This window comes from Malurus melanocephalus, unplaced genomic scaffold (genome assembly GCF_030028575.1).
Source record: "Malurus melanocephalus ecotype Western Australia unplaced genomic scaffold, MMel_1.1 scaffold_188, whole genome shotgun sequence".
In the NCBI taxonomy this organism is placed as follows: domain Eukaryota; kingdom Metazoa; phylum Chordata; class Aves; order Passeriformes; family Maluridae; genus Malurus; species Malurus melanocephalus.
In genome coordinates, this window is record NW_026623420.1 from 1,346,888 (window position 1) to 1,363,874 (window position 16,987).

A 16,987-nucleotide genomic window follows, 5' to 3' on the forward strand; every position below is an offset into this window, starting at 1 on the left:
TTGAAATAAAAAGGCATTCTACAATAGGAAATAACAACCAAGAGCGCTTATAAATAAGTAAAAGAGGTTATAWCACAGAATGCCTCATAACTTTTTAAGCAAAGTATTACAGTACAAACATTTTAAAGGCTTTATCAATGTTTAGGAAATACAGTACAAGTTTTTCAAATAGATTTAACCCTTTGAGCACTGAGTTTATTTTGAATTTTCTCTTTTTATTTTATTTTTTTATTTTTTTTTACTAATAAATACCTTTAAAAGTCATGTTGTGCAAAACAGTTAGAATGCATGCCAGGAATGCAGTCCGTGGCTTCTGTTGCTTCAGACAGTTAAAAAAAAAAAAAAAAAAAAAAAAAANAAAAAAATAAACAAACAAATGATAGCAACACTAATAAATATGTATAATTTAAACATGAACCTCTCTTAATATAGATGTACTGTATAGCAAAACAAAGCAAAACATACTTTGCTTTAAGAATAATGTTTCTGAATACTTTATAAATGCTATCTGTGGTATCTTTTATCACATAATTTACAATGTTTGATTGTTAAAGGAAAAACTGTTAGATCTAAAAAAGAAATGAAATATACACTATATATAGGTACAGTTTATACCTGGGGCTTATCAGGTACAAACCCTGCTGCTGCTAAAAATGCTGAAAAAAAAAGAAAATGGCATTAACCACAATCACATTTTCCGTAAGAGATTTTGAAATCTATACAATATATACATCTATGTTTCAATGTGAAAATTATATTTTTAAATTTCGAGGTGTGAGACACCTCTGCATAAAYGGAGGTTCATATCAGTAATCAGAACTAAGCTAGTAAGGGTCTAAAAAAAAAGCATATCCTTACATTTTTACCAAATTAATGCAAAAGTGCTTCAAAGTACTCAGAGGGCTAAAGATTATAGGGTGAGAAATACCAGCACACTTAGGTCACATGAAAAAGTGCACCAGAATTAGTTATAAATGCTTAATTAAACTGTCTGTTAATGCATGCAGCTTGATGCATCAGAGGGATGCACAGCAACTAAATCCAATTTACACAAAGTTCCAAACACTTACCACTGCATTTTAACCTTCATATTTTACCAGTAACAACAGCTGATTATGCACCTCTATTTAAACACTGTACAGTTATACAAAACAGTTCAGCCCAGAGCGACTCTGGAGTTAAAATAAGAACATGTGCCAAGAACTAAACAGTAGCTTTAAGGCGTCTCTGACAGTTTTCCTCAAAGCAAATTACAGTTATTTTAATCAAAAGCAAATGCTACTGCTTCTCTAACTCCGAAACATACAGAAGATGATCCTCTGGTGACTTCCCATGTGTTTTACTAAGATGAAGTTTAACAGCATGCTTGCTTGCAAAAGTCCTGTTACAAAGTTTGCACTGATAAGAAGTTCCGATATCTTCCTCTGGAGAGGACGTCACCAGCTTTTCAGACGGTGACTTTGCTTGTGCTATCTGATTGTTAATCTGTTCACTGGACAGTTTGGACAAGTCTCTTAACCTGAAACCCAGATGCGACTCAAGATGACTGATATAAGTTGAAGGAGTTCTGATCTGTGAAGCACAGTCATTACAAAAGAACACTGGGTGCCCAGTGTCCAAATTTTTAAGGAACTTAGTTCCCCCCGTCCTTCGGAGCTGGTATTTCACATTGGCCAGCCAGTGGCTAATTGTGGTCATCGAGAGTCCCGTAAACCTGGAAATGTGCATTCTTTCTTGAGGGCTCAAGTCTGACATGATGTATTTCCCCTCCGAAGTCTGCCGTAAGCTGGCTGCAAACTGGGCCTGCAATATGAGCAAGTGCTGAGGGTTCCAGTTAGACTGACGTCCCTTCCTTTTCTGAGCTGGTGTACTCTCTTCGGGTTCCTCTATTGTGGTACCATCAATGTCAGATTTCTCAGATATGCTGGAAGGTGTGGAAGATTTTGATGTGTGACTTTCTGTCAGGTTCTTCAGCATATCAGATATATCTGACAAGGCATTCTCGCGTAGCGGCGAGTTTGACATGAATGACACGACTGCAGATGTCTTTGCTGTTGTCACTGTAGATGAAGAAGATGCAGAAGATGTCGATGTGGATGACAAAAGCGCTGAACCCAAAGAGCAGCTTTTGTCACTCTTGCCTTTCGTCAAATCTATGGGTTGGTCATTGTTGACATGATAAAAATAACGGTCTAAGTGGTCTGATTTTTTGGACTGGAGAGGTGGGGTGGCCACTGCAGCCTTTTCTGCCAAACTGTTGCTCATTTTAAAAAGCATGCTCATTGGATCCAGAGCGGGCAAAGATGGCTTTGCTGCCTTCCCAAGGTGAATATTCATGACAGATTGCAGTGCACTTAATGGATTTACAAATGGCTGTTCGGGAGGGTGATCGGTGATGATGGCTGTGCTGCTGCTTAAAGAACCCACAATRGACTTCACAGGCTCTTTCCCATTTTCCACAGGTTCTACAGTTGGACTGTCCTTGCAACCATCTCTCTGAGGAACTGGGCTGTTCTGCTGGCTTTTAAAGCCACCATCGGTGGAGGGCTCCATCTTAAGGGGTTCACTGACTTCACTGCTGCACGGCGAAGGCGTCGCACGCTTCATTGGAGAGAGCTTCCCTTCGGGCTCTYTCATCTTCTCCTCCACCTTCGCCACCTTCTCAGTGACCTTCTTTACCAATTCTTCCATGGCATGGAAGTTTGTTTTTGGCACTGGTGAGGTCTGACTGCTTGGTGGAGACACCAAGGGCTGGTTTTTAGTTGGTGATACCAGTTCATTGTTTCCAAACATAGGTTTTAACGGCGTACTCTTCCCAGAYGAGCCCAGCGACAGCTTCATCATATTGGGCAGCTGGTAGGCAGCGTGAATGCTGGGGTAGCCACCCCAGCTYGGTGTGCCATTCTGGGCTTTGTTTATAGCTGACGTAACTGTGTTCTCTAAAGACTTCAAGATATCTAACCCCCCCTTAGGGCTTTCTTCTAGGTCGTTTTCAGTCAAGTAATGGTATTTTGAGGAGATATCATACTTCTCCTCRTCTTCACTTGACTTCTCTTTGTCTTTCATTTTGTCATCAGCAATGACTCTTTCCTTATCTACTTCCTTTTTAATCTCAACATTTAATTTAGGGGAAACACTAGAAGGTGTGTTGGAAGGAGATGTAAAGGTGGTGGCAGCTAGTGGCACAGACTGGACCTTCTCATCTACCAAGGACGTTATTGTCGGYGTGGCTGGGGCTTCTATAATTGGCTTCCCTTTTTTCATGGCGGAGTTGGTGACTTTAATAAAATGTCCCGTCACCATCATGTGAGCCGTCAGCTCCTGCAGGGTGTCGTGTGAACTTCCACACTCCATGCACTTCAGAATTTGAGATTTCCTCGCCTCAAAGTGCCAGGCRTAGCTGGCACCGTTCTGGTGACCGTAGCGGTTATTTGGCGTGATGTAGGGATTGGAATTCTTTTGGAGTGCATCGTTRGTATCTGAGATTGTTGCTTTTGGCGTCCCACCCGTGGAGTCTGGAGAACTTGGAAGTTCAAGCTCCAGTGATGCTTTCTTTCTAGTGGCTGGGATAATTTTTGCTGCTACAGGTGTAACAGGTTCCTTCAGAGGCACTTTTTGGTAGTGTTTTGTTTTGATCATATGAACACTCAAATCCTGAAGAGATTCAAATGAATGACCACAGTACATACACTTTAGCACTTTCTGGGCATCTTCTTTCCCTTCCATTTCAAGCAAAGAACGTTTGCGAGGTTTGGACCATCGTTTGGGGTTATTGTTATCTGTTTCATGGTTGTCATCTCGATAATGTCCCGTTTCATTCATGTGCACTGTTAATTCTACCAAAGTGTCATAGGCAGCACTGCAGTCTTTACAGCGGAATTTACTGGCTCCAGTAAATATGGAACCATAGAGCTTACTGCTCTGCCTGTACAGCTGGACTGTGCTAAAAAGGCTGGGCTCAGGCAGGATCCTGCTCTGAGAAACCTGCTGCAGTGTTTTGGCCATGGCAGTCTGGTGCCAGTCAAARCTGCCGCTCCCACAACTGCTGCTGCTGCTGCTGCTACTGCTGCTGCTACCGTTGTTTTTTTCTGAAATTGGCTGGTGAAGGTTCAGATTGAGATTGGACCAGTASGAATTGGAGAGGAAGTTATTGTACACGGCTTTCATTTGTTCTAAACTATCAGACACCGTCGAGTCTTCCAGTGGTATGGAAACCTCCTTGGTCTCYTCCTCATTTTTAATGGAGCTGCTCTCAAAGTCTGCCATGCGGTCACTCGTCTCACTGATGTGGGACTCACTGTCCATTTCATGGCTCGAGAACTCAGCYGCTGGAGAGTTTTGGTAGCTTTGGCAGTTCTTACTGAAGTCTTTTTCTGGACATGCATATTTTGCTGAAGGCTCCCCATCAACTGCATTTTCATCAGGTTCCACATCTTCTTCCACCAGCGCTGCTGCTTTTAGCTCGTCTGAAACATAGGCTATTTTGAAGAGAAGAAAATATAAGTTAGTTTCTGCTCATCACACTTTTGCTCTAGCCAAAGAAGTGTACTTATTTGTAAAATTAAACAGTTAAAATTTAGTGTTTCTTCAGAGCAAGAAAAAAATCTGCTCTTCAAACATAATTTGCCACCTTATTCTTCTCAAGGGGCAACAGCTTGAAATTAAAACTAAATTTGAAATTAATGAAGCACATTCTGGAGGTGGCATTCATTTCTAAAGTAATAAATTACTTGTATCAACCTCAGAGACAGCAGTTCCTGTCTGTCAATTAATATGTCTTATGCTTCTCCTACCCCTAATGCATTTCTTAACAGACAGATTCACAATTTAAATTAAGCAAGCATTTTTTGCTCATTACAGTTTTGAGACTCAATCTTTAATAAATATAGAGCACAACAAACATCAAGAATTTCTTCAAAGTAAAAAAAAATCCCTAGTTAAAAAAAATTAAAAACTAGATTCTTTTAAGTTATCATTATTAGCAGTATCACATTTTAGAGAAGACACTTAAATTCAGGTGATGTAACCTTTGGAAAAGACTCATTCAGAGCAATTTGAGGATATTCTTTATGGATGCAGCAAATGTCCCATTCCCATCTAAACACAACTTCCTCAACAGGAAAGCCCAAGCAGAATTATGTCAGGAGCTAGTTCAACAAAATTGGTATGCTGTCCTCATTCTTGCTGTATAAATATATACAAGACCTTCCAGTGGACCTTACAAATGTCAAAGTGTTTGCTCTTTAGACTACTTTGTCAATATTTACTCAGCATAAGCTACACGGACACCCAACAGGCATCCTGTCTTTTTTTCCCCTCAAGTAATGCAACTGGTGATGTAAATCCAAGATACTCTTCTTGAATAGGACAGTTGGCAACTGACAGTAAACAATTTTTTTTTCCCATGGTGCTTCTGTGCTTCTGTTCTACGTATACAAAGTCTACCTAAGCTTTTCCTTTAGGCAAGAAAACCATGGAAATATTTTAAAAGGGAACATTAACTAATCAAAATTATCTATTTGTATATAACGCATTAAATTGCAGGAAAGCAAAAATAGAATATGACTCTCTCCAGTGTAATTTAAAATCTCTCACCAAGATAATTATAAACTTTAAAAAAATCACATTTTCAGTAGACTCTGTGGTTAAAGACACCTGACATTTGACCTTCTCTGCAACACATCTGGAGAGTGTAGAGTATTTGTATCTTGAGCAATCTATAGCTAGTTTCTTCAGGCAATAGAGCAGAGAAAATAGCAGTTTACACCCCAAAAAGCCCTGCTTTAACCACCAGACTGGAGAATGTAGAACACTACAGCAGGTATCACACACACAGTATTAAACCTTGCAAACTTCTCTCAGGGAAAATATGTTTAAATGTTATCAGAAAACCACAAGAGACAAAACAACTGTTAAACTGACAATGAAATCAGGCTTTTAGTTTCACATGGAGCGTTTCTTCGTTCAGTTAGGTAATACAAAATATTCACTACTGTTCTTTCACATGGATGAATGGTAGCGAATCTTCCTCCAAGCATGCAAAGTTATAATCTGATCTTCAGAAACACAAGTTAAACCTTTGGAAGCACAAACACATCACRTAAGAGCAACACATAATGATGATTTAATATTTCAGTTCAGATCAATTCAATGAAGAAAATTCAAGCAGCAAGGGTCCTATTTTAAACATTTGGGAGAACATAATTTGAAAGGGTTACGTTAAAAAACTTTATCATAAGATGTTTCAAAGGTGCTGGTATGAAGATCGGACTTTAAAACAATGATATCACTCTCATGAAATAAAGCTGTGCTGTTTTGCTCTATTTTGTGATTTTTCAAAGTATTTTGAAAAATTATTATTATTCTTTTATGCATATCACAGACATGGCGGCAATTTGTAGCAAGATTCGACATCTGTCCTGCAAATACTTGCAACAAACCACTATACAGAATCTAAAGAGGTGGATTTTTGTAGCAAAGGAGACCACAGCAGTTCACATTACTCTCTAAAGCTGAAAAATTTTGTAAACTGCTGATAATGTGCAGACAACTGACTGTTAACTGCCTCTGTCTCAACCACACCGAATCCTACTGAAATGAGTACGGAAAGGTGGAAGGAAGGAGTCATGGTATGAAACCTCTCATTTGGAAGCAAATGTATCCTTTTCCTATTCCATTTTGTGGAAACAGATTTTCTTTTACAACTCCTGTTTCTTTGCCTCTGTTTTGAAGYTGCACAATAATTTCCTGTTCACAAAGTAAAGAACACCCAAAGTTATGCCCACACTGACTGCCTTGAGGTGACCTCAGTGACACCTGCAGGATGGGGTGGCACCCCCAGCCACTCTCAGTGTACCTGTGGTTAGTTTTTTCTGACTATTGAGCACCAGTCTGAATGTGTGCCCCCATTCCCACCACCACATCCCATTCCAAAGCCAAGGGCTCCATCCCTGCACCCMATGGAAAGCCCTCCTGGGACCCACTGCTCCCCAACACACACCAAGGGCACAGAACCAAGTCCCTAATTAGTGTGCTATTCTTTACATTTTTATTTCTCTTACTGCTGAAGTCTTATGAATTTTGTTTGAACTGAAAGACTTGTCACATTCACAGCTTTTTTAGAGAGTGACTTTTACATTAGGGAAAACCTCCAGCATGCGGCTCATTTAAATGTAAATCTATTTACCTTTCATGCTTTCTTTGCCCTTTTCACCAACTATCAAGCATATTTGCGTGTTAACCAGGAGCTGCCTCCTCTATAGCTGTTCCCCTTCCTAAGCTCAAGTTGTGAAGCCAACTTGTGACATCAGTCTTTGATCCAGAAATGCAGGGAATGAGGCACAAACGGCAGTGTGGGATTTCACCCAGCAACGACAAASTGACAGCTCCAGCGGCTCCTTCTGCTCCTTCCCCTGCACCAAGGAGAGAAGGGTGAAAGCTGGGCTAGRGGAAGGTGTTCCTGCCTCACCACAGCTTGTTCAGGGGCAAGAAATGGTCTGGATGAGCACAGATGGAGGTAACAGCTTCACGGAAAGAAGGACAAGGAGGCCCATAGCAGAGAAATTTCTGATTTCTTATAAGTGAAGTACCTACAGAAGAAGCGAAGAGACTATGAAAGGAGAGAATAAAATCAGGAGGAGATGGTGAAAAGGTTTTCCACTGAGATTCACAGCCTAGAGGACAGACTGTTTATAAGAAGCACTGCCTTCAGCCCATCCTTACTTAGCCATTACCCTCTTATTGTGTTACAAAAAAAGGAAATAAAGGAAAAGAAGAAGACAAAAAGACCTGTTGTTTGATATTTTTCAAGTGTAGAATAAATGTTTGAACAACAGGGCATCTGTAACACTGTTCTTCAATGCCTCAACAGCACAGTCTGAGGGGAAAAGAAACAACTTTAAAGGCAATTCTAGTGGCAGAAGTTAATAAGAGTGGAAATGAAAGAAACTGGGCACTTCTGGATTTTGTTTCTCCAGAGGAAAAGATGAAAAAAAACCCCACAGTTCTCAAAAAAAGTGTTTAGTTTACATCTCACAGGGCACCATAACCCACAGGAAATTGCCTGCAAGTTGAGCAGTGGTGTCACTGTGACACAGTATTTGACAAAAAGTGAGAAGCTGTTGCCTGGTGTGGCCCTCAGTTTCCAGAGAAGAGGAGGATATCAAAGGGGCTCACAAACATCTTGCAGGTTGAGAACAGACAGCTTCCTCATTAGTATTTGTTGTAATTATTAACTGAAGTGCTAGGTAACAATGAAATTAACACATTTGATATCAATACRTAACAGTAAGCTGTGGGATAATGCAATTCATTTCCACACAAGAGGGAATTACCTCCATAACTGAGCTATGGATCATTTCTTTGCCAGTGGAAATAAACTGTGATCCATCACTGTCCAGAATGATCTACATATTGCATAGACAGTAATAAACTCATACCTGGCTCTGCACAGGCATAGGGATGCTGTGCACCAGGACAGAGGTGCCAGCAGCCCTGTCAGTCTCCAGACACAGGAGCCCTGTGCCTGCTGATGTCCTGAGCTCACCAGCACAGCCTGATCCCTGAGCCAGGGCTCTCCTTCAGCAAAAACACCAAAAACACCAAAACCACTGCATGGCTGTCATCCCCTCCACGGAACATCCCCCCAGGTGACATGGCTGGTGTGGTATATTGAGGAGATACCATACTTCTCCTCATCTTCACTTGACTTCTCTTTGTCTTTCATTTTGCCATCAGCARTGACTCTTTCCTTATCCACTTCCTTTTTAATCTCAACATTTAACCTCCTTGAGATTGTTTGGAAACACAAGACCACAGCGTTAAARGCTTATTTTACTGTTCTCCAAAACCCAGTTGTATGCACAATATTTCCCTTCTCTCCTGAAAAAATGCAACTGAGACCATGTATTTTGGCTTGGATGTATCCAAATATTTCACTTCAGYACTTTTGAAATTTCTTGTTTTAATTATGTTTTTTCTTGCCAAAATTTTTTCTTTTGTTTTAATTAGCTCACTGGGGGTATATTTAAACTAGTATATATGTTGTTTGCTTGAAAAAGGAACAAAACATTCTAATATTCTCATATGAAAAATGCTCAGCTACAAAAGTTTATCAAAACCACTCAGTTCTTTGGAAATATTTTTGCTTTAAACAAACAGCTTTTTATTTAAAAAAATAATTATTTTTATTATGCATTGATCAAAACCATCAAGTAACACTTAGGGTGATCTCCCAAACTATCTGATTCTGGGTTCATTGGGAAAAAATGATTCTTAGAGAATCTGAATCCATGTATGTTGCACACTTGAAAAAAGAGAACAGCAGACCAGAATCAAGAGCAGGAACGCTCACAGGATCAGTATTATATTCCAAGGAAAAAAGAAATAGGGAAAAAGGATTATATTAGATMATAATGTGGAGCAGTGAGTAGGACTCTGCCAGAGAAACTTCCTCTGCACCACAACCCTCGCTCCCCATTCCACAGCACAGGGCAAGAGGTGGCTCCTGTCACTGCCACTGCCCGTGCACAGCCTTGCCCTAAATACCCATCCCATTCTGTTCTAAATCAGACACCAGCCACCTGGGAAGTTAACAGAATATTTTTTCAAGATTTAAGTAATGTTTGAAGAAATCTCRGAGTCCCTGGTTTTGGTGGGACCATTTGGAGTTAAGAGGCGGCTCAGTCCCAACACCAGTGCAGAGAAAGCCAACAGAGGAACAGCAGCATGGAGATGATCTGACTGTGCCAGTGAACCTTATTCACAAAATTAATGAGCAGAGGCAAGAGAAAAGCAGCTCGGTGCATGGAGTCAATCAAAGCCCTAATGCAAATGAAGGCATATAAAAGAGTTATATTAGTCTGTTAGAAAACTCCCACTCCCCAGGCCTTCCACTTACAGCAAGAAAGGCAAACATTTCACCCACAACATGAGCTATTTCTATACTGAGACTAGCTGATAATTCCCATGTAACTGAAATTGTATTTGAGACTTCACTCCTTGGCAGAGATGCTGGCGTGCTCCTCATTAGGCAGTCAGGATGGGAGGCAGCACTGACTGCCCTGTTTACAAGAGTGGCAAATGACAACAGTCTCTAAACGGGCATGGCAATACTGATTACCCAGCACCTTGACAGGGACATTATTCCTGTTAGAAAGGWCAAAGGTTCTGTTTCATAGAGGCAAGACTGTCTATTATGGGAGAGAAATGTTATTTCCAAGTGAAGAGGTCAGCACTTCTCTCGCACGTCGGCTCAAGTCCCCCGTACCTCGCACCGGAGCGCGAGCTTACTGCAAGACGGATTATTCTGCCCACTGGCAAGGTCAAGAATATTAATTTTGAACATGTTAATTTGATGTGATGTGCATGATTAATGCTTGTTTAGCTGGATTTTTTGTATGTTGATAAATCTGCAGCCTTTTCATGCCAGTGAGAGTGCAGTTTTAAGTCGGTGGGGATGGATGTGACATAGGATGCCAATCTAATGGGCAGCTATCATTAGGCACTGAAAACTTTGAAGTGTACTTTGTTTGTTCCTTGATGAAAATACTGCAGCTGTCTGCCACAGAGAGCTCAGAAATAGGCCAGAGGAAGCTAGCCAGCTGCTCTGATTCAGCATCCTGGACTGGCATTACATTTGGAGAGACTTCAGAGAGGCCAAATCAACTGCAAGTGTTAAGAGATCAGAATTAYACGGACAAGAACACACAGTGAAGAGATGATAACAAGGCATTAGCTTATATATCTGTCATTAAAGTGTGGGCCACCTAAGCAYAGAACAAAGCAATTCCACATCAGGCACCTCTTCCTCACATCACTGTGTTCCAGACTCCCCTGGGTTTTGTGTAGTTAAAGGAAGGTACAGCACTCAGCTCTCCTTTCACTTTAGACTTGCAGCTGCCACAAGAAATGTGTCATACAGGCCACKCACAAATGAAGAGAGAAAACATTCAAAACCTGCCCATTCTGATAAGGGAGGCGTTGGGTTTTCTGAAACCAAATACTATTTAGATGTTTCTTAAATGACAGAATGCAAACCTCACATTTATGAAGTATCTCCTTCACTAAATACACACCTGAAAAAGCAGGATACCCTAACATGAAATGATGGCTYAGAAACAACTTGGCACTGTTGGACAGCATCCCTTAACTGAGGTGTTCAAGAGCTTCAATGAGTGCTTATTTTTCACATCAGCCCTGTGGAAGAAACATTCTYATCCACAGTTTACAGCTGAAAACCTGGAAAGAAGTTAAAAGTTAATTGTCTGGTGTTAGACAAGGAGACAAGTAAAGGAGTCTGTTACTCCTGCAGGTTAATATATATTATTCAGCTATTTACACAGAACATGAGAAGGTAACTTARGTTAGTGCTCTGTTCCTGTGCTTCTTTGTAGTGTGTTTGCATGAATACAATAGATGTATATAATTGAAAATAACTGCCAGTTTTCAGCTGAAAACAATTATTTCACAGTGAAATACCCYCAGGTGCAAGCACTGAGCACAACCCAGAGCCTGTGGTTATGGATCTCTGAGCCAAACTGCTGGGATCCAGCAAATGCTGAACCTGCAGACTGACACCAAACTTCTTTTCACAATGAGGAAAACAGGGAGGGTTTCTGAAGAATTGTCACTGCTGTCCCAACACAGCAGGACACAGGTACACAGTGACACCCCTCTGCCAGGGCTGTGCTGGAGATGGAACATGATGGATCACATCTCCCTTCTCCAAAACTGCACCCTGCCTTGATTTCTCCCTGGGGCCTAAACTCCCTGAATTCAACATGCTGAGTAGGGGTTTTCTAAAACCTGCTCAAATTCCCGCCCTTGAAATGTAACAGCTTTTTTCTGATGTGGAGAGGAGCACCTGATCCCAATAACATTGCAGTGGGCTTTGGTATGGGTAGGGCTGCATGAGGATTAGTCTRAAACCTGTCTCACTTCAGGAGTCCATCTGCCACCTTCTACAAGAAGTTTTTGACAAGAAGGGATSCAAACATTAAAAAACCTCGATTGAGACCCAAGGTCCAAGTTACTCCCACACATAATTAGTAAGACTATATGGATTTTTAAAGAGACTTTCTTCAGGTATCACTCTCATAAAGACATGCTTACGAGAAACTTCACCAGAGTTTGGAGACTGTCTGGCCAAGAAGAACAGATTTTTAAGGATTTTGACCTAAATTTGCAGTCACATACACACACAATACAATTGAATGCCAAAAGTACCACAGCTGGGTAACTGCCCACGTTCCACTGTGTGCCCATAGCCGGTCACCAGGAGCAAGGCAGGGCTGACAGTAACCCAGTGAAAAACAGAAACATTAAGGACTGCCATGATGACAGAAGGACCTTCCTTGTTATGGTATTTTGTGGAACCCATCCCCTTTCCCCTTTGCACTCCGGGGGAGTAGAGGTTTGAGCAGCCCCTGTGGGAATATGCCTGGGATTTCTGGCTGATCCTGATGAGAAAAAGAGAAAAAAAACCTCCTTGGCCTCCCTGTCAGCACATAAAGCCCTTCACAAGCACCATTAGGACCAGCCCAAGCAGSCAAATGAGCAGCAGGGACTGGGAGCACCCACTGAGAATTTTCAACTGCTCCTGGGTTTGATTCAGTCCAGGGTTTTGAGTTCCCATTTCATCCACTCTCCTGGAGTACCCTCCTCTTCCTCACCTCCATCCTCCCAGGGAAAGGATGCCCTTCCTCCAAACACACCACAGTCACAAATGAACACGATTCCAAGGGGCATGGAGCTCCTTACTGTCCATGGGCTGGGTTAAGGGTCAACTCCAAACACACCAAAATCACAAATGAACACCATTCCAAGGAGTGTGGAGCTCCTCACTGTCCATGGGCTGGGTTAAGGGTCAACTCCTGAGTCACGAAGGGGAAACCCCACCAGGGCCTGGGGAACCAGGCACACCCTGGTGAAGCATCAGTTCACAAGCAGTCCCAGAGTATCAAAAATTTCACATAAACTTCACAAATTCAATGACCAAGCGCATTATTAACAGGAAAAGCCCCCACCTGTATTTGCTGTATACATTATTCAGCATGAATAAATGTGATCCCTTCTTAAGTCAGACAAAAGTAGCTTTTTCTTGRTTTCCAAGGCAGTTGCTCAGTGTGAAGTACTACAGACTTGCTAGAGATTCCCACTCCATGCATGCACACATGACAGTGGGAAATAGGAGCTCATCAGCAGAGAAAAATGCTTCAAGTTACACTTGACCCTMATTGTTCTTTGTAGAATTTTTCTAAGCACAAAATTACTATTTCCTCAAATGGACGAAAATATTTACCAGAATCTTCAAAGAAAAAAAAAAGTGTTTGTTTCTGGGGATTGTTTGTTGTTTATTTTTTTTAGTTAAAAGTCACTGTCAACATCCTGGCAAGAAGAAGCCAAATTCTCTKTATGAATTGATACCAAAACACACAGTGATACAATCTCTGCTTGATACCAGCCATTTGGGTGGCATCTTTTAATCAYTGAAAAGCACACAGGGCATTCCACAAACTAATACAAGATTCACAGCCAACTCTGGCATAAGCAGCCATGAGCATAGAAGTTCTCAATACGGCTCTAATAGCTCGTAATTATTATAATCCTTCACTGAGCAAACAGATGTTGTAAGGGAACTTCAGTTTCTTCAAATGCAGTAATCAAACCATTCTGCTTCTGCCCTGCCTCTTCTCAGTAAAYGCTTTGTATAGTGGAGTGGAAATAGCAAATGTAGTGACAAAATGACCATTTAATTGTTGCAGAAATCTGTTTCTCGACAAAACTGATGTTGTAATTTCTCTTTATGCACATTTCTCAGTCTTCTTATTATGGTTTAAGCCTTTTTTTTTTTTTACATCAGGAAAAAAAATTGCACCTTTACTTTCTGTAATCTTCCCACATATTTGGCTGCTCCTAATTTGTCCACATCTTACAAGTTTTACAGTAACTAGAATTTGGTGTTGTGTTTGTGTTTAGCTGTACTAATATTAACATTCATCTCTGGAGCTTGCCACCTTCACTGTGAAATTTTTAAAAATCAAGTTTTCACCTAAAACGCTTCAATACATTACAGTGAGTCATTCTACTTGGTGATTTATTTCTAAATAATCATCACTACTTAAAGACATTCAAAATGTACCAAAAGACTTCAGCCTGATCCTTGATTTTGTTGCAAACCTCCATGTCCCATTGAAGCCCTTTCTACAGTATTTTCAATAGCTATTTTGGCTGCAGTGCCTCCTTACAATAAACTCTATACATCTGTATGAATGGTATAGTAGAAATCCAAATGATTTCAATCACAATTTCGGCCATTGTGAACTTGTGCTCATAATGAAGTTCCTCTATTAAGAAAAGAGCTCAGTGTGGGCCAACAAAGCTTTGTGTCCTTTCACAGTTGCTATTCAGCCCTCATTTAAGAAAAACAACTATTGACTGCAATATGAATCTCGGGACTTGAAGCAAGCAGAGATTCTGAGGATTACCTCTCCAAGATGGCCCCAGCCCGTTTTGTACGTAGAGCAAAAGGAATCCCTGAATATTCATTTCACTCATTTGCTAACTATCCTAATATGCACTGCTGTAAATGAGTCTCTATCTAGCAGCACCTATTGAGCAGAAGGGTATTTGAATAGGTGGGGTTTGCTGTAATGCCACGCTAAGATAATGTGCTAGAAACAAATGGTTCACTGATTCCTGAATAGGAAATTTGCTGGAAAACCCTGAGAACCAGGAGACGAGGGGGAGGGGATTAAAATGTCGCCTCAGAGCCACCAACCAAACTCCTGTCATTTTTAAAAGATGTTCTTGTGGCACGGTATGAATAGTTTATAGCCATGATTGTGAACATTCAATGTCATATAAGAAAAGACACTTGTCAAGAGGCTTTCCCTTACCAGCACCCTCATCATGACCTGTGTTAATGAAGTTAATTGAATTTAAGATCAATAATGGTTAATTATTGCAATTTGACATTCTGAGATAAATGGCTTTAAGACAGAGAAATGTGTGTGTATGTGAATTCTCTCCAAAGAAGGTGAACACATTACAGCCTAAGAGGGATCACACAGYCCTTCCATTGATCCTGGTACAATCTGATCGACCTAATCCTCTGATGAATGTGGGCTTTTCACAGCTACAAGTAAATGTTCTACAAGACTACTCTAACCCTTGTCACTGACCAAATCTATATGAGCTGTACACTAGAAATCTATTGAGATAGATTAAAGAACTGCTGTAGAAACAAGAGATGCTTCAATAAAGATGAAGGTTTATTATATTGACTATTAATGTTACATGCAGTATGTAATTATGAATGCTTATGGATCATAAGAATTTAATTTTGGTCAGTCAGATGTACATGATCATAACTGAACAATAGTATTAAAATTAAAAAATAACAGATTAAAAAAAATCCAACAAGTATGTTTAATTTGATGGCTTAAAAGTGAATGCTCAAGAAGAGAGAGATTTTAAAATCATCCTTGAAACGTGCATGAAGATGCTCACAGACAGGTATTTATTTCATAAAGTCACTCATCAACCTACTTCATTTCGGGGTTTTTTAAGTTTACTTTCACAATAGTTCCTCAACAGGAAGACATTTTTCAAACGTGTTAGTAATGATATTCTTACATGCATACTGAACAAGTTAAATGACCACTTACAAGATTTATAATGACAAAGTAAATGTCAAGGAAAAAGTATTACTGATTGCAGAGCACTGACAATAAAAAGCAGCTGAAGAGTTCTGTCAAAATGTAAGATTATGCAAAAACACTATTGAGAACACTGCTAATCATCTGCTCTTGTCAATTACTTGAAGGGTATCTGACAGCATATTTACATTAAACACATTTCAGTAGTGAAATCCTTAATGCTGTATCAGAATATTTTCATTATCATTAGAAATCCTTTAAAAGTCCTTTTGCAGCAGAGCATTGTAACAGCAATGATGTAATATCTCTCTCTGCATCAGGTAGGGGTTTCTATTTCAGGCTATTACAGCTACATAACATTTTAAATAATATAACCAAAGACTAAATATACATGTGAGACAGCAGTCCGTGTTCCTGTAGTCAATGTMGGTATTTTCAAGTAAAAGCTTTGCAGGAGTCTCAAACTAAAGGCAAACTGATGATCTGTCTTTGTCTGGCCATTCTTTTAGCCTTTTACTCCTCCTGTGCCTGCACTTTGTCATGGCAAAGGACATTATCAAGCAGACATTTTTTTCCAAACCTCTGATTGTGACTTGCAGTTCAGCTGCTTTAGGAGGAGACACATTAGCTACCAATRCCTTTCACCTGCCGGAGAAACTTATTTTAGTTATGTCTGTCTCATACTTCATGGAGCCCTTCCTCCAAAATAGAGAAATAAATGAAATGTAATGAAAATGAAATGTTGATCCTTTCCATGCTTCAGCAGGCGTTACTAAAAAAGCACACATAACCCTGTTTGATGTGTAAAACAGTAAGCATGCATAAAAATGGACAGAGCGGAAGCGTGAGCTGCCTTTCAGGAGGAATTCATCYGGGCTTAGAAGAAAAAGAAGGAAAATAAGCCCCGATCACGACTTGCAGGATCAATTTATGGTTTTTCCAGCACTTTTGTTGCATGCAGCATACCTAAATTCAGTTTGTAAAAGGGGGGCAGGGTCCTGGTGCTCCCAATGCGTTTGAACTGCTACAGATTTCCAGACAAAAGCATCACTGAGTAAATTAAGCTGGCAGAAAAGCTCAGGGTCTGGGTGAGGCTCTGTCCTGATCAGACCATGCAGGGCAGGGGCTCCACTCGTCACTGCCTCTCCAGGCAAGAGCAGGAGTGAGGTTTGTACTGACAAAAGCCATGTGTGAGATCAGGTCAGTGTCCCAGGAGCATCACACAGCCCAGCCACGCACACATCACACACCTGCGGGGTGGAGAGCTGGGGAGGCAGCACCACACCTCTGAAATGTCCATCCCACACCAGACACAGCCTGGCAAACCC

At 40.6% G+C, this 16,987-nt stretch overlaps 1 protein-coding gene across 1 annotated transcript in view; it reads right to left on the reverse strand.

Annotated features, from left to right (window-relative positions):
- Positions 1–367: 367 nt before the first annotated feature.
- TSHZ3 (teashirt zinc finger homeobox 3) overlaps positions 368–16,987 on the reverse strand; it is a 63,227-nt gene continuing 46,607 nt past the window's right edge. Inside the window, exon 2 of the mRNA XM_057373168.1 lies at positions 368–4,478. Coding sequence (XP_057229151.1) covers positions 1,279–4,478 — 3,200 coding nt within the window. The 3' untranslated portion in view covers positions 368–1,278. The remainder of the gene's footprint in view (positions 4,479–16,987) is intronic.